This window comes from Manacus vitellinus, unplaced genomic scaffold (genome assembly GCF_001715985.3).
Source record: "Manacus vitellinus isolate BGI_N305 unplaced genomic scaffold, ASM171598v3 scaffold_3_pilon, whole genome shotgun sequence".
Taxonomy (NCBI): domain Eukaryota; kingdom Metazoa; phylum Chordata; class Aves; order Passeriformes; family Pipridae; genus Manacus; species Manacus vitellinus.
In genome coordinates, this window is record NW_021940535.1 from 7641494 (window position 1) to 7664737 (window position 23244).

At 38.8% G+C, this 23244-nt stretch overlaps 1 protein-coding gene across 1 annotated transcript in view; it reads right to left on the minus strand.

Moving 5' to 3' along the window:
* Window positions 1-3392: 3392 nt before the first annotated feature.
* The window catches only part of EPDR1 (ependymin related 1), a 31112-nt gene continuing 11260 nt past the window's right edge, over window positions 3393-23244 (minus strand). The window contains 2 exon segments of the mRNA XM_029961748.1: window positions 3393-6137; window positions 8948-9156. Of these exon segments, the coding sequence (XP_029817608.1) occupies window positions 5947-6137; window positions 8948-9156 (400 nt within the window). The 3' untranslated portion in view covers window positions 3393-5946.

Below are 23244 nucleotides of genomic sequence, written 5' to 3' on the forward strand. Positions count from 1 at the left end.
ATGTGATGCTGAAGATGATAATGGTAAAGGAAGGGGTCTTGAGACCTCCGACTCAATTCCAGGGAGGCGTGCCAAGGGGCAGACCTGAGGGGTTCTGGGGCAAGACAATTCTTGGGTTGGATGTATCCATTAGATATGATAATCAATTAGTGTTATAAAATTGTAGGAGCCCTATGCTGTGTGGTGCACTTACGTATTTAGTATGCCTAAAGCACTTTAATTAAAGACCTGCTCTTTATTTTATCTATATTAATATTGCCTAGAAAGTTCTTTTCTTTCATTTTAGGTATCAGTACTATTTCTTTAATCCAAAAGATTTTCTGAAAATAACTAAGTTTTACAGAATGTCTGTATAAGAATGCTGGGTGAAAACATCTGTTTTTCCACCCTTCTATAAAGCAACTGCTTGAGAATGAACTATGGTCATGCACACAGGATTTATTACAGGATTTTACTTTATTAAAGTAACAGCAGTGTGGGCTGCCCAGCATATCTCCCCATTTCCTTTGGAGAGGTGTGGTGTATTTCTTGGGTGATGATGATGAAGTGTCTACAGCCTCTCCAGAGCCCAGAGTTTTAACACTGTCATCATATTTGGTAGTCACTTGGGCCACCAGTAAGAGTATCTGTGTTGTCACTCATCATTACTCTCAGCATTTCCACCTCCTGTGCTCTTACCAGTGCAAGTTTCTATGAGCATCAATAACGTCCTTCATTATACAAGTCACTGAGATATTGCAAAAATAAGCAAGGGCTGCTACCTGGTGCCAGTAGGGTGGTAAAAAAACCCCGAAGTTCAGCATCCACATGATAAATTGCTCCCCCTTCCCCTAAAATTAACAGAGGCAGCTTTCATATAAAGAAGAAAGGAAACAGCTGAAAAAATCACATAAAAAATTAATTTCAAAATAGCACAGCAGTGGGAAGATAGGAAGAGCTTTTCCTACCTCTCTGAAAGCCCTACAGTGAGGTCCCTGACAGACCCTTGCTTGAACTGGGAAGTGGGGAATGAAGACAGGACAGTGGGGACAGGCTAAAGAGCATTGTCTGACCATCGGGTGGGGTTGTCACAGACTGATGGACTGGGACAGGTGGCATGAGCACAAACCCCTGCCAGCCAGGCTGGGATGGCAGTGGCAGGGGTGATGGGAGCAAGCATGTGTTCTCCACCAAAACCAAAACTAAGGTGGTGGCCTGGCCTGAAGGATAATTTTAGTGCAGAGAGTGAAACCCTACCCTCTCCTTCAGCGTGACACGGGCTGTGGTGTAGAGCTGGCAACTCAGCTGCTGCTGTTTTAGGAACGTCAAAGCTGTTTATCAGTGCTGGCCAAGCGTGGGAAAAACCTTAGCGGGGAGCGGGGTGAGCTCAGCAAGCTTTCCTTTCATTTCTTCTCCTTTCCTTTTGCTCACGAGCCCCTTTGCCTGGCGTCAACAAAGCCCGAGCTGAGCCCAGTAAATGGTGACGGGCAGGTGCTGAGTGCATGAGCAACACCCCCACGCATGGAGTGAGCACGCAGGGGTGCAAAGAGCAACCCCAGACGTGTAACACTCAGATGTAATTTTATTACACATTGGTAAGGCAAAGGGTGGGAACCCTCCATGACATCTGTGCTACTGCACCAATGCCTCCAGGCCTCTGTGGGCTCCACTGGCTGAGGCAGTGATGTTGGCCCAGAGCTAACACAGTCAGGAAGGAAGAGCAGGTGGAAAGCAGAATTACTGTTCCCACTTTGCAGAGCAGGAAAGAAAGAAGTCTGAAGCAGGTTCCTGTGGACAGTGGTGAGAAGAGTAATTTTTCAGTGTTCAGAAGCAGCAGGCAGCATCCTTTTAAAGGCACGTATACTCCTGTAGGTAAACAGGCAGGTCATCAGTCACACACTCATGCCTGCAAAATGTGCACTGCTGGGCTATTTGTCTTTGTTTCAAACAAAATATCATACTGTAACTATGTGCATCATTTAATTCAGTATGCAGTTTCAGGCTCTTTGCTGAAACAGCCATATCAAAGCACATGGATCTTTACCCTGGAGAGTGTTAAACCAGTAAGCTCTCAAATTAGTGTTTGGAAATTTACTCTAACATCTTCTTAGCAGCATCTGATCATTCTTATCCCACATTTCTGACAGTTTTCTGGGATTGCCAATTGGATCATAAGCTTTTCTTCCTCTCCCCTTACCAAATAGTAAATGCTCAGAAGTGTTTAAAAAGCCTTCCAAGCTTGCTTCATTTGTTCCTGCGCCTGAGTGCAGATGTGGAGATTGAGTCTGTATGTGTCTGAGTCCATGCTGGACATTCAGCCTCCTGGAAAGGTAGCTGATGGAGACCTCTGGATCTTTACAGTCAGGGACCTCTGTCTATTTGTGTGGGTGCTCTTTTGAAATCTTTACTCCTCATGGCTAGGGAAAAAGCAACTAGCTGATGATCTCCTGATGTGCCTTTCTGTCGTGGGAATATCCTGCAGTTTGCCTCCAGCACCAGTTTGTGGCCAAGGATACAGGAAATATACGATGTGATGCAACAGCCTTGTGGAAACTTCTCATCAATTGGTATTTTGGGACACCAGAAATTGCACCTGAGCCAACGCTGGTCTTTCTGTTGGACACCTACACGTAGTTCAGCATATTTTACTCACATTTGGTTATGGATGGCACTGCTCTTGAACTTGACATGGGACAGCTGGCAAAATTAAAGAGATCAAGTCCAGCTCAGATCCATCAGGTATTTAGGTGCTGAACTCCTGCTGAAAAACATGCAAGTGAGAGTGGTAAACACTGTTTTGGACTTCACTGACATTAGGAAGTAAGGGGTGGTGGGAAAAGACATGTGAGATTACAAGGAGTAAGTGTGAACACTAGAATGAAATGAACTTCGAGGTGAGAAACAGACTAACTGTGTTAGTATCCCAAAATGAGAATACTGTATAGTTCAGAGATTTCTTGACTAAAACTTAATTTGACTATGGATTATCTTGTTTCTTCCTACATTCCTCATAAAAGTTGGCATGCCCTGGTAAATGGCAGCACTTCTATGGTGTGCAGCATGGCTTCAAGCAGCAAAATATGTCCCTAATACTCGAGTTTAAGCAAACTGTTAAAATAGGAACGGAACCAAATGCCCAGATCTCCTCCCCAAACTCAAACTAAACCCTTCTTTGAGGTTCAGGAATGTTTGGTTAACTCTAAATAAAACAATGCTGTGTTTCTACACATCCTGCTTTCAGCAAAGCCTCCAAGCAGAAACATAAAAATATGGCAGACAGATCTCTGTTTGCACTATTTCTGGCCCAGCTGAAACCAGGAAACACTGGAAATCTCACAAAATCAGCTTTGTCTCAGAGGCTATCCAGCTCCCAGTTTCTGTCACTGTTATCCCGCAGAATACAATCTAACTCATGTACATACCAATTTATTATTAATTTTCCACCAAATAACTATGATAAACAAATTTCCCAGACTATCAGACATATGAAACTCAATTTTTACTCAATTATGGCAGCATACTATACAGCTACCTTAAATTCCTTTTATCCTCATTCCTATTGAGTCATTGGCACAGTCGCATAAAGACAAAATGTCTCTTGTGGTATATGACAACAAACCAAAGCAAATCATAACAAAGATAACAAACCAGGCATAAGCATGTTGTCCTTCATATTCAGTCCATGGCTAATTTAAAATACGGAATCCTAAATTTTGTTGTTTGATATCTCTTTGACAACTCTCTTTATTGAATGCGTAGAGCATAAACATGAAGACAACAGCATTGGTTTAAAGGTACATATTTAGGCATATAAAATTGCCCTGTATGTCACAGCAAAATTTTTAAAGCACTTTCGAGTACCAGAATTTTGCAAATTTATATTTAAAGGAGCATTTAATGTTATTGCTAGAAATTACATCACTGTCAGCAAAACATAATACAAACACTCGGATTACCCAGCTATCTGCTCAACCGCAACAAAGCCATCCAAAAGGATACAGTACCACAACTTCATGTTTGCTAGCTGGATTTATTATATTTTCCAGATTCTAACAAGACACATATTAAGAAATGCATGTTAATCATTGTCCTAATGAGAACAATATGCAGTTAGCGTTTAGGTTGACACAAAAAATACAGAAGGCGAGTACAGAATAAATGCACTCTAAATTCAAGGAAATCCAATCCTTCTTTCCACAAGCGTGTTTCAGTGAGCTGACCCTGTACAAGAGAAATTTTTTTAATGAACTAGCTAAATTTCAACCGATATGTATATGTGCTTTCATTAGGCACAGGGCAAAGTAAAATGCCATTCTGACCACAACTCTGAAAGTAAAATAACCACTGTCCCACTTGCTTACGCACAAAAAGCTATGACCATATGAAGCACCAAAAGCCAGCCCAGCATCTCTCTTTCAGAGATATTGAACTTCCCAGTGTTGCACTGTCTACATCCAGAGAACTTCTGGAGCAAACAAAGACCCAAAATGTATAAGAGGACAACAATCTGTCTTTAAACTTATTTGCAAATAATAAATAAAATGCATGCCTTACAGAATAAACCAATTAATTTCATTTGGTAAAAGTGCAAAACCCATCACTGTTCCACACTTCTGGGAGCCTGAAGGGGCATGAAGGTTTGGTTTGAATTTTCTAATGCAAAATATGTGTGCCTCCTGTACTTTTTTGGTTAGCTGCGCGTAATGAAACTTTCACTCTTTCCACCAGAAAAGGATGTGGAGATAATAAGATTTTAGATGCTGATGAAACAGCAAACAAAGCGGGCATCAATGTAGTGGATGCAAAAGAAAGCAAGATTGTCATTCCATTTAGATTGCAGCGCCTTGCTGCCTCACTGCACAGAGGTCATCTAAAACCTCTCCCTCCCATTCCTCTCTCCCATCTCCCTAAGCAGGTCACACACCTCTGTCTTTCACTCCATTTGGACCACCAGGCACTGTGTGAAATATGATTTTGCCTTTACTAACTATGCACTAAGAACGGTCTTTTTTTCACATCTACCTGGAATTATAAAGGTGTTTCTACATTCTGAAGAAAGACTTTTGAAAACAGCTACTAAATATTAAAGTCATTTAGAGTACAATACCTTTTAATCTCTTTGCATATGTTAAAGCTAGTATTGCCTTGAAAAGTGAGTGCTGAAGCAAAATATGACTGAAAAATATCGCATCCTACTGGAACCCTTCCCCAAAAATGTAGTAAATGAATGAAAACTTTGGCTTACTGGTTTTGGAGGCGTACTCCTCCCTCCTTCGCTTTCTTTCACACCATTGTCCCAAGAAACAGAAAAGTATTTTTTGCATGTCAGCTAGAATTACATGAATAAAGCTACTCCAGTTTCTTTTTAGAAAGAACAAAAATAAGCTTGAAAATTAGACTACCAGATTCCTGAAGAGTAGAAAGAAAAAAAACAAACCAAACAAACAGAACACAAAGCAAACTAAAACCAAAAGAATAAATTTCCACAATTTTGATGTATATTGTTTAAAACAGTATTTTTCACTTAGGGATGAGGTTTAAGTCAGCTCATGTTTCCCCTCAAGTCCCCAGAAGTGACAATAAGATCCAACTTTTCCTTCTGGACATTATCTGTATTGCAGTCTGCTTACGCTTTGTTCTCTAGAAAAAATAAATAACGAAACCTTTGCAAAAGGAAAATCAACTACAGCTTAAATAAATAGTACCTAGAAATATTATCTTAGTGGTAGCCATATAATACTGCAAGTGCATCACTGAACAGATTAATGTGATTGAAAGAGATTTTTTGAGTTATATATTTCACTTAGTTGTGTGTTTATGTTCTCTTTCAAGTGAAAACTTACAAAATCCCAAAAGAACAACAATTAGCTTGAACAATCAGGTTAGACATTGGCAGCTGACTATTAGCTAATAGTCAGCTATTAGCTCAGCTAATATGTGTTTGCCCAGGTCAGCCAGTGTCCATAATCAGCATTCATCTTTCATCCTTGTCAGCTGGGCTGTCTGGCAAGTGCTCGGTGGGGTAAACACCGAGGGGTCAGCAATGCCGGGATGTATATCAAAGAAGCGAGTGGAGGATGTCACCTTGTATTTCTTCGTGTAGGTTTCCTGTACTGGGTAACAGTCTTTGACAGTGTAAACGCCGACCCACGATTCCACTGCAATAAAACAGAAATGAGACTGCTTTAGGTGACGGGAATGAGCTCATGTGTCATGATGATGTCAATCAAAAAAAAGGCCACTCCTGAAGCCAGGCCTATAGGCTGGAACTGCCCACAGTTCCATCCCTATGCATGGCAACACCATGCACCAAAGGCTACAAAACTGGTGTAATTTGGACACCGCAATGATCTCAAACCTGAACATGTTGGTGCCAAGCACATTTGAAATCATGAAAACATCATGGCATCAGTATGTCACCTTTCAAGTATACCTCTGCTGAAGGACTCTTTTGTTTAGTTCCAAATTTAGTTATGTTCTGTGCAAGTCTGATTTCCCACACTTCTCATGCCCCTTTCATGTCAGTAGTTACTTGCTTCACTAGTGAAGCAACAAAATGCTTTCTTTATCAGGGAAGCAAATTTTAGCGCCATCAGGTTGGGTAGCACTGCAACCTTTCACCTTATATTCTGCTTCTAACAAGCTGAAAAGTGTGATTATTGAAAACCCATGGTCTATTTCACAGTGGCTTTCAACACAGCCTTTGACACTCTAAAACACTTAGTTCCCTCAACTGTATAGGACATTTGATTCCTTCCCATGCTCAGGAAGTTCTGCACTCACCTACCTAAGGAAGCATTTGTCCTCTGCCGTGCTGGGGACTTCTCTGCACCAGAACTGACAGCCTGCTTCTACAATTGCTGGTCCCCTATAATCTCAAATTGATGATACTCAGCACAATTTTAATCTGAATAAATTAGACTTTGTTTCATTTTTTTCATCTGTCTCAAGCATAGAGGGTTTGTCTCATTAGAAGAGGAACATTTCCAAATACAACTCCAGTGCCTCAATCTCTTCTTTTAACTCACTCCTGCGGTTTAACATTGTCTATTGAGATTGTCATTATTGTGTTATTTTTTTTTAAATTCCTTCTCTTTTCAAACACTCTATGGTGCAATAGTTATTTCAATACTACACTCAATGCTGATCTCCTCCAGGTGTGTGATGTAGCAAGTCTGTCCCTTTTTTGACTTCAGTTGAATTTCATGAAGTGTTAATCTCAGAGGTGTTCCCTTGTTATCTTTCCCCCTTGTTCTCTGCCATCACCTCTACTTTCACCACTACGTTATTTTGGTAGTGGAAGCAATATTGTTGAGGTGGCTTCCTTCAAGTACCCTTCACTTTTATATCTCTTTTATTAATCCCACCCACATTATCTGTGATCACTCTTCAGCCCTTCCATCATGCTTCACTTCATCTTGTTGTTTTATGCATTTCAGATCCCTGATTAAAAACTGATGATGTTAAAATTACCTACTATGATCATAAATCAGCTCCTCTGAGGGATGCGTGGAACAAATTTTTCTAGTCCCAAGGAAGCTTATTTTCTCTCACTCAGCAGCAATGACACACTTATTTTCTGTCCTTCCAGTATTGTGTCATATGCTGTACCACAATCACATTACTAGAAATAGAAAAGCTGGGACATGAAACACACATAGAGTATCTAAAGAAAGGGTGGTAAGCTGAGCAAAATTTGAACATACCTCTCTGGAGCATGTTAATATACCAAAAAACTTTCTGACCTAAATGAATCTGGTTTTGAGTATACAAAAATGGATTAATCTTTTATTCAACAAGTCTTCTATCAAAATTTTGAATAAAAAAATCATAGTAAAATATGATGCTACCAAGGCAGCCTATATCTCCCCTGAAACCTTTATAATTTAAACAGAAATATAAAATCCAAGCCAATATTAGCTAAAAGGTGGATAGACAACTTCAAGACATTATTTTGATGAATTATCATACAGAAAAGCACTGGAGATACAAAATAATACAGGATAAAAAATCACACCTAATTACTGAATGTATCCGCATCCTAAGTTCCATAAAAGTTCCACAAATACCAGATCTGAAAAATAAAAACTCTTGGAGTAAGTGATAATTCGCCTCTTGTGGAATACCAGAGAATATGTCAACTGAGTTACAGAGGTCTAACGATCTTATCCTTCATTCTCTACTTCATTTTTTCTACTTTTATTCAAAAAAGAAATATTTTCCTCTGGCTAAATGCTCAGCTTCGTAACTAGCCTATATATTAGACATCTATAACCATAAGTATTGCATTAGTTGAATAGCGGAATATATTTTTCATGGGGGTTTTAAAATTATTTTTATAGTTGTCTGGGTCATCAATAAACCATAGATGAATTGAAACCAATGTGCTAACAAATTGCTATGGGTTCAAAACCTAACATACCATACCCTGGAAAATTCAGCTTATTTTCTTTTATGATGCAGGTGTCCAGCTGCCAATTGCAGAACTAAGCCTTGAGAGCAGATATTTCTTACTAGTATAGTGGAAAAGAAAATTTGGGCACATGTTAAGGATGTCAATGGTAGCAGAACCACATGACTGACACCTACTTTGTTTCTATTATGCAGACTCTAGTTTGAGTGTGTGTGTCCCTAATTATAGTACCAATTCTTCTCTAGGTAAATTTTGGATACAGACTGCCAGATTCAGACACAAAATGGTGCTGTTCCAAGCCAAAATCTGTATGGTATGAACTACAGTACAATCAAGTCCCTTGGACATAATTAATCCTGCTGAGATATGGAACATTTTCTTATATAAAATTCATTGTTAATAAAATTACATGCTGTGCACAGGGCATTTTTATTATTTCTTCCAGAAAACTTTATAGAAATATGGAAAGCTGAGGTGAAACAGGAATAATTTTATTTTTCTCTGGGTAGCAGTGATATTGATTATTATTAAGATAAAACAAAAGCATGCACATACATTTCCTGGCTGGTTTTCTGTCAGACCATTCCTGTACCATAACTTCATCTCCAGGTCCCCCAATGTAGTACTGATCTTCATAAGTTGAATTGGCAGGAATATCATATGGATCCCATGGCTCTGTCAGAGCAATCTTTGAGCAAAGCTTTGTAACTTGTTCAATCTGAAACATCACTCCATCTTTGTAGAGTAGTATATACTCAAAGAATCTGAAACATTAAGAAAAATCAATTAATATACATAGCCTTTTTCTATACTAAGCAGGAACTTTGCTGATATGTAAGCTTGCCTTTGACTTCTTAGTATAAGAACATTTTCACTTGCATTAAACTTTGCCAAACCTGGAGAAATGCTAACCAGTTGGGCTAAAATTTCCCATGCTGAAAGTTTGTCTCAGCTGACTCTTTCCAAAATAAATAAGTCAGGCTGAACTGGTTCAGCCATTTCTGAGAACAACAGAACAACTTTTCTGAGAACAACTGAGAGAAAAAACATGTTATTATTCCTAGGTTTTGTTTTGTTTTTTAATAACTGTTTCATTAAAAAGCTCTAGTGCCTCCATGTTTCGGAGAAAGGACTTAAAATTTTGGCAGGGGAAAGGTTTTTATTAAAAGTTGCCCAGATTTGGCTAAGTTAGAAGCCGTTGAAAAAATCTGCTTGCATAGGCTGGATAGATTCACTTCTCCATGAATGTGATAGAGCCTTTTCCTGTGCTGGTTAGATGTGGTATCTGCCATCCTCACAGATGCTCCTCCATGGCAACTAATGTAGCTTAAGTGGAACATGCCAGTAAAGGGGGAAGTACATGCTCCCAAGGGCAGAACTGGAAAGCTCTCCCTCCTAATGGCACAGTTTCTCTCTGGAAGCCACCAGACTCAAGAATCAGTGAAAGGAGAAAGCAGAGGAACAAAAAAGTAAGGTGGAGATAAGGAGAAGTGTGGAGCTCAGTGAGCTTGAGAGGCCAGAAGGTGAGGTCAACAAAATAGATAGCTAATAAGGACTTTAAAACAATGTTCTATCAAGTCTGAAGGGACCAGGCCATGCTCTGAGGAGAGATGATAAGCGTTTTCATGGACACTTTTGTCTAGTTACTATTTATAGTAGTCCAGTCTACCATGAACATTGTGGCTTTGTTTCCATATCTTTGAAAAAGATGTAGTATGATCCTTACCTTCCAAATAGGGACAGAAACAGAGAGAAAAAGAAATCAAAATTATCGGAAGTATCAGCTGATTTTGACTATTCAGCTAGAAACACTGGAAGCCTAACTTCTCCAGGGTGCTTTGCATTACCAATCAGAAGTTGTTTGAAGCACATCTCAAAGCATCCTCATGCATGTTCTGCACCTTTTGCAAAGGACTGATGGATGTCACTTTCCAAACTCTCCAAAAATGTGCACTCATTATTAGAGGCTTTCTGTGAATATTTCATCTCAAGTATTTGGCTACAACCTACTGTTATGCAGTGACTCTAGAAAAAAGGAAGGGAGTAGCTTCATCTTGCCCTCTGTAATACTCTCTATCTGTAATTCCTTGCTTCGGTAATAATGCTGCCTCCATTTCCTACAAAATGGCTTGGATGTCTTTTGACACAGGCATCTTCTCCATCCCGAACCTGATGCTAGCCCCTAACACTATTCATCCTGTGCCGTCAGCAGGATGGGAAGCTGGTAGAGAACATTGCATAATCCATGTAATTGAAGAGATGATACACAAAACCAAGATGGGACCCTACTCTGTGCTATTTCTCAGCTCCTGCATGTTTCTCTTTGTAGTCCTCGCATTCTTCTGGGGAGGCTGCAAAGTTTACATAACATAGGGATGAAAACAAAACAATTTACGGTTTTAATTTTTGTACTACACCATTGCATCAGACAGGAAACACTTCGCCCACCACTGACACGGTGGCATTTAAAGGTTGCAGTATGAGAAGGGTCTAAGCATGGTTAAAAGCATCTAAGCAACATTCCCATAATTTCTTGACAAGATCATTTATCCAGCATGTGTCGAAACATAGGCAGGCTAAATGGCATTAGCCAAACTGAACAGTGATGAAGAATAAAAGGGGACAAGGAAGCTGACATGAGGTAAACTGGGGCCCATCTCTTACAAATGACCTTGCACAACATGTGACGTAGCTCATCCCACTTTCTGAGGGAGTCAGTCACTGGGAACTTCCCCCAAATTAACAAGACTCACACAAAGAGGCTGACAAACTGCAAGACTATATATTAGCTTCTTCACGGTAAATTGTTCTCCTGCCCATATCTTAAAATATTCCTACTTCTGTCATGAGTTGTGCCAACCTAAACTCACCTCCCATGTTCTTAGTCAGAGACAAGCTTTCCACAGTCATGATACACTGCTGAAAAATTCAGTATATTTATACACCATTTACACAGAAATCTAAACCTGTGACCACATAGGGACATATGTAACTTTTATATCACATTTAGTCCAGAGAACATATTCACAAGAACAATAAAAAACAATTAAAAAAAAAAAAAATCTGGTTTTCAACCAGACTCTAATGACTCAACTACTCTACAGCTGACTGCCCAGTAGCTCCCATAAAAGCGTGATGGGAAATGCCTTACAGAGGAATCTATCAACATGTTTGAGGTATCTGAGTGATAATACAGTCATTTTGTGAACGAACAAAAGATCCAATGTATTAGAAAAGCATTGCAAACTACTGGGAATAAAAATTAAGTTATTACATTTCTTCTGACATCCTTACTTAATGCTTAATTCACACAGAAATTTTACTCTCATTTTTAACAATATTTTTTTTATGTTTTCTTTTTCCTTATGCTTTCCCTTAGAAATTATTTCATGGAATAAATATCTTCTCTTCTAAATTTTGTAACCTGTGAATTGATATCATTGCATGAGGGACATGTGCCACCTTTACTCAAGTGAAACAGTAGTTCAAACTTTGATCTGACAAAGTCATGTATTTAACTTCCAGCACTGGAATAGCCACTGTAACTTTGACAGATGGCCTGAATACTTGCAGAAGGAGGGCCGCAACCCAAAAAGACCTACTTTCTTGACTTTGCCATCTTCCATGAAGACAGCAAAATGGGCATTATGGAACAACAAAGTAAAGAAGAATGAGAAAAATCCAAACAAACCAAACTCATCTCCAAGCATGTCTCTAGCACGTATTCCGCAGAGTAAGAGGCTTCACCACCTACATTTTTGGTTCTGGGAGAGCTAGACCAAACACATAGGTAACAGACACCAGTCATGCACTTTGATATGCTGCTGGGATGAACTCAGCCTCTACGTGGCAGGCACAAGATGAGAACTGCAGAGAGTGTGGCTCTGCTCACAGTGCATGGCAGCCCTGGGTAAGCAGGGGCAAGATTTACACTGTCCTTGTTCAACCCAGATGTACCTCACATCCAAGTTTTACAGATAACTGCTCTATGTTCTGGAAATAGCAAGCACAGAAACCTAAGATTACACAGGATCTGAGTTTAACAACATTCTGTTGTTGCTTTAGAAAGAGAAGTATTAACCAGCCAAAATGAACAACAAATTGTGCATGAGTATAAAAATTATAATTTTAAAGCAAAATACTTTAAAATAATAATTTTTAAAAATTTTTTTAAATTTTTTTTTTTAACAGCCAAGTCCTAAGTATACTGCCTCTATTTGTTTTAGGTGCCTGAGATTTCACTGGTTCTTTGAGGGAAACAAAAAGTCCTCAAAATAGGTCTTGGCAAAGAAACAGGAGAGGAAGTTATTTTTAATTAGTTTGGGTTTTTTTTTTCAGAAAAAAGTAACATATTTGCAGCCTGTGCCCACCTCTAACACTATTTTAAAAATAATTTTATTATTTTAATTGTAACTTCAAGAAAGCCCCAACCTGAAACCAGGTACCTCAACTACGCACCTTGAACAGATTTGAAGAATTTAACTTGGACAAAAAAACCTATTTGCCTGACTGAGATTATTTCCCTTCCTTTCCTATCCTATTACACTCTGCCCTGTTCTATGCCCTTGTACACTATGCTTTGAATAGTCTCATGATCTGTAATACTCCCTTTGTCCGTGCCTGAAAATGGATAAATTCCATCATTTAAAGACATACACACATTTTTGCTCCTATGCTTTAAAGAATTTCTTAACACTGGACCACATCCTGCACAAATAATTCCATCGACTCTGCTGGAAGTAATCATGTCACACAAGTGGGATATATGCTGCATTCAGTATTTTCTTCTCCTGAGCTAAGGAAGTATTTTTCTGAATAAGAGACCAACTGTGTTCAATGCAATGCCAGAGTACCATTCCCACGAAAGCAAGAGGTGAAGCACTTGTGTTGAGGGAATACTGCAAGGAGCAGGTGTGCATTCAAACACTGTCTTACCTCTGAAATGCCTCCTGAAATTTGGGGAGATAGTTACAGGTGCCTCTCAGGAGACAGCCCAGATAACACAGAGACACTGACAGAGGCCTGAACCAATAAACTTACCTATTGACTTGTCTTCCAAGTGGGTTACTGTTCTGCATGTTATTAATGCAACCCAAAACAATGAATTATTTTTCAAAATTTGTCAGAAAAAAGTCATTAGTCTCAAGATCATGCTACCAGCTTCTTTTCAGGTGCTCAGTCTGCAATGAGCCCTGTGTCCTGTGCTGGGTCCTTCCCAGTCCTGAAGCATGGTAGCCTGCCCATCACCTAACACATATATGTGTCTCCTAGAGTTTTCTTCTGCACTTCCAAAGGTTTCCTCATGAGCATCAAACCTAGAAGAAAGGAGTCACTTGCTGTCCAATTGCCATTGTAGTGACTCAGAGGAGCAGAGGTTGTGACAGTGGCATGGCAAGACCCATGTGACATTCTGAAGAACATCAGACAAGGTCACCTTCCAGAGAGAAACAAAATAATGGTCTGAGATTGAGATTGGGTAAAAGAAATTTCCTTGTGTGCTAAATCTGGCTCTGCATCATTTTGCTCTGTGGCTTTGGACAAGCAACTTACAGTACAGGAGCCTTAAAATGCTGTTCTTGTTGGGTTTTTTTTGATTGCTGTAGTACTGGAGAGACAAATCATCAATCACAAACCAGTTGTGCAAGGCATTGTATTAACAAAGAACAAAACCACAAATCCTGTTCCAAAAAACAAAGGAACAACTGCTTTTGAAAAACAGACTTTCCTGTCCTGCAAAGACGTATGGGGTTTCATGTATCTATGGCTTTAACCTGTCAATTCAATTTTCCCAGCTGCAGCTATTGTAACCTTAAAACTCTCACTCATGATAGCCAGGAGTTATATTACCTAGTATTATAAAGCAACTGAAAAATGGAAGCAAAATTTTATGTATTATTTGTATCTGAGATACTGTACTACTCGGCAGGAAACTGTATTTGCTATTTAGGATCTCAAGATGAGGTCACTGCAATTATTTCCAAGCTAACTTTTCTTTCTCTTTTGAGATTAACTGAAAGCTTGAAGCATCTTCCTGCCTTTGTGGTATTACTTAATTCTCTGCTGGTTCTGTCTGTAAAAAGGCATTTTTAAATTATTTGAAAGAAGCTAGAAATATATTTAAGTAGAAGAAATTTCACTAAAATATTCCAAACAAATTCTCTGTTCTATTGTGCATGGACAGATACATCCAGATATGTAATTCTTGACTTATCTTGTATCCTCTTGATAAAATACTCCACAAAAATATCACCATTTTTTACATGTTTCTTACTGAAGATGTACTGGGAGAATGAGAACCTTTACTAGGAGTGTGACTTATAACCTCATCTTCTCAGATCTTTAGATTAAGAATATTTCAAGGGAGCAAAGCTGCCAAGCAGACATGCAGACAGTTGATAAACACTCATCAGGTCAAGAACATTCATCTGCTCTGGCAAGCTCATTTCAAAATGGAGAAGCATTCGTTTCTCAGTATATTTCTGGGAACTCCTTTCCTCTTTCCCATGAAGCTTTCGGTAATTTCAGACTTGTGTTTTTCTTCTGGTGTATCAGACCTCAACAACAACAGTAATTTACCATATTTGATCTCACATGTTTGGCAGTGGTGCAGGAGTATGGTATATTGTACAAACACAGTACTGTGCAAATACATGTGACAGTAAATGTAATCTGATATTGTGTAAAAGCAATATTTTTTAGTCTGACTTAAATCACTCATGGACTGTAAAGGCTTTTTTTTTTTTTTTTTTTTTAATTTTAAAGGCAATCAAGCCCACTGTATCAGGTATCTAATTAGCAAGGTATATGAGGAACTTTGCCAGCACTACCAGTTTCTGAAGCAGAGAGAATTAGGCAATTTAAATCCTGTTAATTATGAAGTTTGTGCAGAAAGAAAATCTTAAATACAGCAATCAAACACTGCAAAGTCAAAGCTACACCAGTTAACAGATGACATGTTTTTGTGACTTTAAGTATGAAACTAAATTAAAAAAATATGTAATTTCTTCTTATTATTTTAATTGTTTCCCCATAAATTAGATTAGCTACTTTGGCAAATTCTAAAGGAAATTAAGTTCTTTGGTAAGAATGCTGTTTCCCCTGCTGTCCCTTTTTGGCTATTTCACACTCTTTAATAATCCACCAAGCCATACCCCTGAGAACAATGTATTGTAATTGAAGTTGAAATTCAGAAAAACAATAAAGCATTGTGTTTAAGAGAGTTGTGTTTTGCAAGGGGCTAGAAGATGCACTGTACTTAACAGGAAGCATCTGTGTGTTTCCATAAGTAATAGTATATTCATGAACTGGAGTCCTCAGTAGACACTAACATAGCTTAAAAAGAAAGGAATGGAAGATATGACCAGCATACCATAATGCTTTCTAATGAATCAATGGAATCACCTCCAAGGGACTGCGGTATATACTAGCAGAACCACATGATATCAAAATATTCTTGAGGTCAGAGATTATTTTCCTGTTCTCGGGTTTGTAAAAAAAGTCTAGTACAGTGACACTTCCATGAGTAAGTTAATAATAATAAAGGTTACTGGAAAAGCAGAGCAGGGCTTAGAGGAGACCAAAAAGAGTGAGGAAGGCCAGGAATCACCTCTCAATACATACTAAAGACCTTAGAAAAGACAGAATAATAAGGAGGGAAATGACATGGAAATGGTCTTTTGAGAGTGCAGTTATTTTAAGGCACTCTGTCAGCTTGTAAAGACATAAGAAATAGGAAACAGAATTTTAACATGTAGAGAGAGCCAGAAAAAACATGGTTACAATGACCAAGAGTATCTCCAAAAAGCAAAAAAACAAACATATCCCAACATAAATGACATACCTGTGTTCCTGTTTTTAATTTTACCTCTAGAGACCAGCCAGGAGCCTGCAGCTCATGCCACAGCAGCTGGAAAGCCCAGGAGCAATGGTGGCCAAGCCTCCCCACCCCGTATAAATGGAGCCCTTAGGGAGCACTAAAGGACAGGGCAGGTAAACCAGATGTGGGGCAGCAGACCACGTGGAAGGATGTGCAGGAAGGGTCCTGAAGCCAGTCCTGTTTAATATCTTTATCCATGAACTGGACAAGGGGATCAAGTGCACCCTCAGTAAACCTGCAGATGACACCAAGTTGGGCAAGAGTATTGATCTGCTGGAGAGTACAATGGCTCTACAGAGGGATCAACAGACTGAGGCCAATGGTATGAGGTTCAACAAGGGCAAGTGCTGGATCCTGCACTTGGGTCACAATAATTCCATGCAGTGCTACAGGCTTGGGGAAGAGTGGTTGGAAAGCTGCCTAGTGGAAAAGGACCTGAGGTTGCTGGTCAACAGCCAGCTGAACATGAGCCAGCAGTGTGGCCAAGAAGGCCCAGAGCATCCTGACTTGTATGAGAAATAGTGTGGCCAACAGGACTAGTGCAGTGATCGTCCCCCTGTACCCAGCACTGGTGAGACTACACTTTAAACACTGTGTTCAGTTTTGGGCCCCTCAATACAAGAAAGACATTGAGGTGCTGGAACACATCTTGAGAAGGGCAAGAAAGCTGGTGAAGGTTCTGAAGTACAAGTCTGATGAGGAGTGGCTGAGGGAGCTGTGGTTGTGTAGCCTGAAGGAGGCTCGGGGGAGACCTTATTGCTCTCTTCAACCTCCTGAAAGGAGGTTGTAGTCAGGTAGATGTCAGTCTCTTCTCCCAGTGAACAAGCGATAAGACAAGACAAAATGGCCTCAAGTTGTGCCAGGGGAGGTTTAGTTGCTTTTCAGTATGCATTCCTGTATAAAAGGTAATCATGAAGAAGTCTGAGGAACAGATGGGGAGGAGGTCCCCATTCTGATAGAGCAAACTTTTGTTTCACAGTGGAATATTCCCTGGAAAAATTTGTGAGGATATGCGGTTGTACCAGATCGCTGCCCCAAGATGTAATGATTTCCACCTTCCATCTGCAATGATTTCCTTAAGAGGGATGATTCAGGTCTTTCAGATATCTGTCCAATGTGAAAAATAAAAAACACTGCGTCTGTTTTCAAGGGAATTTAGAAGTTAGGTCAGACAATCAGACAAAGAAAAGTACACTTCAACTTTATATCTCTATCCAAAGATCTGAATATAGCTTATTTTTAAATCAACTTTGTGAAAGACAGAGATTCACTTCACTGGAAATAAATGCAATGCAAAATCCTGGCACTGAACTTCATTCTTCTTCCCCACCTTCAATGTAAAATAACTTCTTCATTTTAACCAGAAGTCTACGTGCAGGTCTTTTTCTTATTCCTTCAGCAGCTATCAATCAAAATATATAATATTGTTAGTGCATAAATTAGTGACTGGATTCAAATACAATGTGTCAGTATGGCAAAATTCCAGGTGGAACTGACTGAAAGTGTGCAAAACAGAAGAATTACGGGAAATAAGGGCATGTCTGTGTGAAAGAAAACATATAATTAAGGAAGACGTTAATTGCTCCCATGGTTGTAAAGGAAATGGTATTTTGAACACATATCCATTGAGGTGTGGTACAGTACACAGTAATGATTCAGAAAGGGAAATTTACAGTTCTGTGTCAATTAAGGAGGTCATTTACTCTGCTCTGCTTAGCCCTGATGAGGCCAGTGCTGATGCTGCTCCTGGTTTGGGATGCCTCACTTAAGGGAGCAGATAAACAGATGGGATATAGTCCAGAGAACAGCAAGAACAGTGTGATGTTTAAGAAATAGGACCTGTGAAGAAAGTGAGCATGTTTAGTCTACAAAAGCAAGACTGATGTAGGATCATAAGGTGGTCAGTGTACAAAAAGCTAAAAATTAATACCAACTGTTCTCCATGTTACCTGAAGCAAGGAGGGTTTATTACGAGATACTCTGAAAATGTCTGTATGTTTCCTAACATTCCAGCTTTTACAAGAACTAGTAAGAAAATCAGGGATGAGGGACATCCCCATATAAAACTTTTCTTCTCCAGGATGGAGGAACAGGTTATATGGCAAGGTGAAGACCTTCCCAGCCTTACACATAAGTGATTGGAGAATATTGATGGCTGCTCCTCCCTTCTGGTAACATACTAGCTTAATCAATTAGTTCTGATACTATCAGTTGTATGACAGGGATCCTTGACAGAGCTCCCTGCCCAAAGATGCTGAACAACCTTTTGGGTATCACTTCCTGAGACCTCCAAAAGCAACAGTGGCACACTCTGAGGAGTTTCAGCAGAGGGCTCCATCTTATTTCACATGGGGATTTGAGGGATAGTGCCACCTCCTGCACACTGATGACCTTCAGCTCTGTTTGCTTCTAAAATTAACCCTAATTACACCACCATGTTGTTTTCAGTGCCTGAATGAATTAAAGAAAAATACTGTCTAAAATCAGGACTGGGGAGATAGGATTCAAATGAAACATGCTCAGCATTCAAAGGGAGTAATTAAGAGGTTGAACTATCTGCTAAACCTGTTCTTCACAAAACTGGTTTTCTGCGGTCATCTGTAGAGTTTTTGTACTTTTTATTATTACAGCAACTTTTCCACCTCTGGGAGGTGGGAAGCAGCTTTCAGCAGTCACCACATAAACTATGCTTGTAGGAATCCTCTGTAAGCAATAACCACGATGCATCACAAGAAACTGTCACACCTCTGTACTTTCTTAAAAATCAGCTGGACTGAAAATACATAAATAATTAATGGATGAAAATCAATTTCAAAACCTTTCAAGCTATTGAGTATTTGCTCTAGGGCACACATCAGTGTGTGTGATGCAGAACCATTTCATAGGTTATCTATTAGTCCATCACAGAAACAACAGTTGCTGAAGACATTGCAATCAGCTAAAGGAAGCATGGCTAAGCATACATTTCTATTTTTAAGAATGTTTATAACCATTTTAATTGTATTAAAACCCTGACACGTTTATTTTTCATTCAAGAACAGTTCTAAGAAGTAGCAGCAAAGAGGGCAAGACCTGTAAATAATATTGGTATAAATATACTGCACTGGCACAGCTGAAAGTTTTCCATTACTCAGGAAAAGGTCACTAGACCTATTGAACATGTTTAGACTACCCCTGCTGCTTAAAACATGACAGAAATAGCTTTCCCATTTAGAATCTGACACAAATACAAACTGAAGTCTTTAGCAAACAGGTATGCTTACCTAATTTTGGGGTGTTTTCCTGACACAGAGCCCAGTGTCCTACATACACTGACAGGGGTTGTAGGCAGTTTACATAAACTGCCATAGTTTTCTTTGAGCTTTGCTTAACTATATGAATTTGGAACTTTTGTACATGCTGAAAGGCTTTTCCTTTATCATTCCTATAATCATAAGAGAAATTAAAGAAACTCTTGTTTTTATAGTGAAAAGTATTTCATAATTACTTAAAAATTACACAGTCTCATATTTGCATATTACAGTTTTTTGCTGTTTCTAATTGCATTATTTTATACATTTAATGGGCAAGACGTTCACAACTGACCAGTGATTTTGAACTGCTTCCTATTTTGGATGTTCAACGTGAAGGTACTTGAAAAGGACAAATTTTCAGAGATAGTATTCAGTATTTTCTAAAATTCAGTGACAGAGTATACATTGCAAAATTGAGGTGCCCAATGTTACTACACACTTTCTATTCAAAGACTACATAAGAAACTTCTGAATTCTCTTCCCAGAGAAATGCATAAGCAGAAATCACTTTTCTGCCCATCAGATTTTCTCTCTCATCTCTCGTTTCCAATTGTCAAGAGACAATTGTTCTTTCCATAACATAACAACAGATCCTCATCTAACTGCTACTGTTTACAATTTCCATCTACCAATTATGTAATTAATCTGGCTCTATAGCCCCTTCTCCAAAATTAACCTGACCCAAAGTCTTTTGAAATCAGCCAAAAAATTTCACTGATTTTTACAGATGCTACATCAGGTGTTTATTACCTGTTCCATTTCAAAGAAAAAATAAAGCGGAAAAATGTTTAAAACCTAGCATGGCTATCAACTTATCTCAAATGGTCAATCTGAGGAGATGGTGAAAAGCAAACATAACATTTTATGCAATCTCAGTTCCCCAAAATGGATTTCCACAAGTGTAGGCCAAACTTGGCATATTCTGGCTTTCGTGATATTTCTTGTTCTCCCCTTTATAGTGTTTTGGGCTTTCTTCTTAGGCAAAGTAATTAATATCTTTATATCCTTAACTACCAACACTTAAACTATATGAAACATCTTTTTGTCATAAAAACTCCTCTCTGGGACTTTTTTATGGAGCCACTTGCTAAAGCTAACTTAACAGAAGTCCCACACCTCTGAGAGTATGGAAACTCTGGAAAAAAAGAATTTGCCTATGAGAAATCTTTGCAGCATATTCATTTATCCATTTTTTTCTGGTCTGTCGTATCTCTTGGTGTACTTAATCTCCTATGTTCTCTGCATTGGAGAACCTGTAGTTGGACTTGTTTAGGGAACAGGAAAGGAGAACAGGGAGTTGGCAAGGAGAAAAAACTGTAGAGGAAACTCATTCTTGCCGAGATAGTGAAAAAGATTTCTGCACCAACCAAGCCCCATGTTGCCTGCCCCAGTGCTCCACAATGCAGGTGTATCTCAAGGGCATTGTAGCTGGAGGCTGCTATGACCAAGTCTAACAAAACTCAATTTCTACATACGCTGCTTCAGTATAAAAAATTTGTGCTAACAATGTAAGCAGAGTTTTGTCTTTACATTTGATGCTCGTTAATACGCTGTACGAAGTTCCTAGCAAACATCATACACATATTGTAATGATGAGATGGTCTTCTACTTTTCATATTATTTTAAGGGACGTTTAAAAAAAAATACAAAAATTAGCTACAAAAATAATCTATGGATTTTTACAGCCTGAAACTGCATTCAGATATTTGGGGGGATGAGTTATGAAGACCAGACTGATTAGTAATGGTGCAGCACTTCCAGCACAGCAGATAATTCATTAGTGCAATGTGGAGGAGAATACTAAATAATTAAAGAACACTTCGATGGTTAAAACCTATAACACAAAGTCCATTGAACTCACTGAACAATGTTTATAGTTACTATTGCTACAGCACATAAGCATCTCAGTTACAATACATGTTCTGCAGAGACATAATACAAGCTTTGTAAGTGAATTTTTCCATTCTTTCAGAGGAAAGAAATGCAGAGAAACAAACTACGTTTCAGACGTGTTAGACTTGAAAAACATGGTAAGATCCACCATGGATCCCTTTACCAGGCTCCGGCTAAGCAGTTGTGGTATCTACATTTGGCAGTGCCTCAAACATCATCTGACTGTACACCACTTTGACCTGGCTTGACTATGTTAGCACAACTGATGTGATAGACCGGGTACTCTGGACATATCTAAATTATATATACTTTTGTCTTCATCTCCAATGACTTCTGAAGTTTTCTACTTCAGAAGACTCTACCTTAGAAATTTAAGAACTTAAAATAATCTGGCTATGAGATACATATGTTGGGAAATAACCTACTCTTATAGTCAATGTAAGTAACAAAAAATTAATATAAATATGTCAATAAACAAAGAACACAAATAAATGTATTGAGAATCAATATCTAAATGCTTACATTTGGTTTAGAGACAGGAAGAACAGACAATAATTTAAAACAATAGCAATTTTCTTATCTTCTGCTATGGTTGAGGCATTTATTTGGTCTCTTACATTTTCACTCTTCAGTAATGGGAATAAACAAAATGCAATAGGGTGTCTCTACTTTCATGCCCTTACCTTCTTTTACTCTTCCTAATTCTTTTTTTCCATCTAAAAAGGCACAGGAAGTGCCTCACCTTCACACTTTATCAAGCACATTATCCAAATTTGTCCCTTCCACTGTTTTTTGGCATAGATAGAATAACAAACCCATCCGGTTTTGCAAATCCTGTGTGCTTTTCTGCACAGGTATTTAAAGTGATACAAGAAGGTGTCCAAGTCATCACAGAATCATAAAATGGTTTGGGTTAGAAGGGACCTTAAAGATCATCTAGTGCCACCTCTGCCAAAGGCAGGGATATCTTCCACTAGACCAGGTTGCTCAAAGTCCCCAGATACCATCACAGATAAGAAAAAAGGAATTAATTTCTTGTACAGAAGACGTAAGCCAAAAAATTTGGGTCTGATTAAATAGTCGTATATTAATTTGGGAACTAAGTGCAGTAAGAATTCCTCATTCTGTACAGAGTTCTGCTCTCCAAATAATAAACATCCTCTGAGAATTGCCATAACTGCACAGTATGAATAAACTTTCCAGTGTTGGCTGCCTAAAAGTATGGTGGAATCATAAGTTTCCTGGCAAGAAAAGTATCTGACTATGATAAAACCACAGTTGTAAATGGTATTAAGAGATAGTGAAAGAACAAAAAATGTAATCTTTCTTCACTGTGTTCACTGAATGGACTCTGTGCTCCATATGAGTGTTTAAAGGTCTTTAGCACTGCCATGCACAAAACTGCCCTTGGAAAATCTGAGGAAAATCTGGCCATTTCCCATCAGAAACATTACTTTCTGAAACAACAGGTATCCATACAAACAGTAGGTTTCCATGCAGATAGACTACTTATGGAGAAGCTTCCAGCTATTCAGCAGCTATAGACATCTCACACCAGTTTTCCTGCGCAGGGTTTCACCAAAATAAATGGCAAATACACACACTGCATTTTTAGGAACCCTCTTATCTACCGAGCCATCTGATTTTCAGATGAAGTAGCAACCATGAATTTCCACAAAGAACTGACAGGAGGAGAGCAGATAAAGCTTGCTAAATGTGAAAGTTCCAGAACTGACAGAGTAACTGATGGGCAACATCAGAGACCAAAACCTCAGTGGAAAATCTTACAA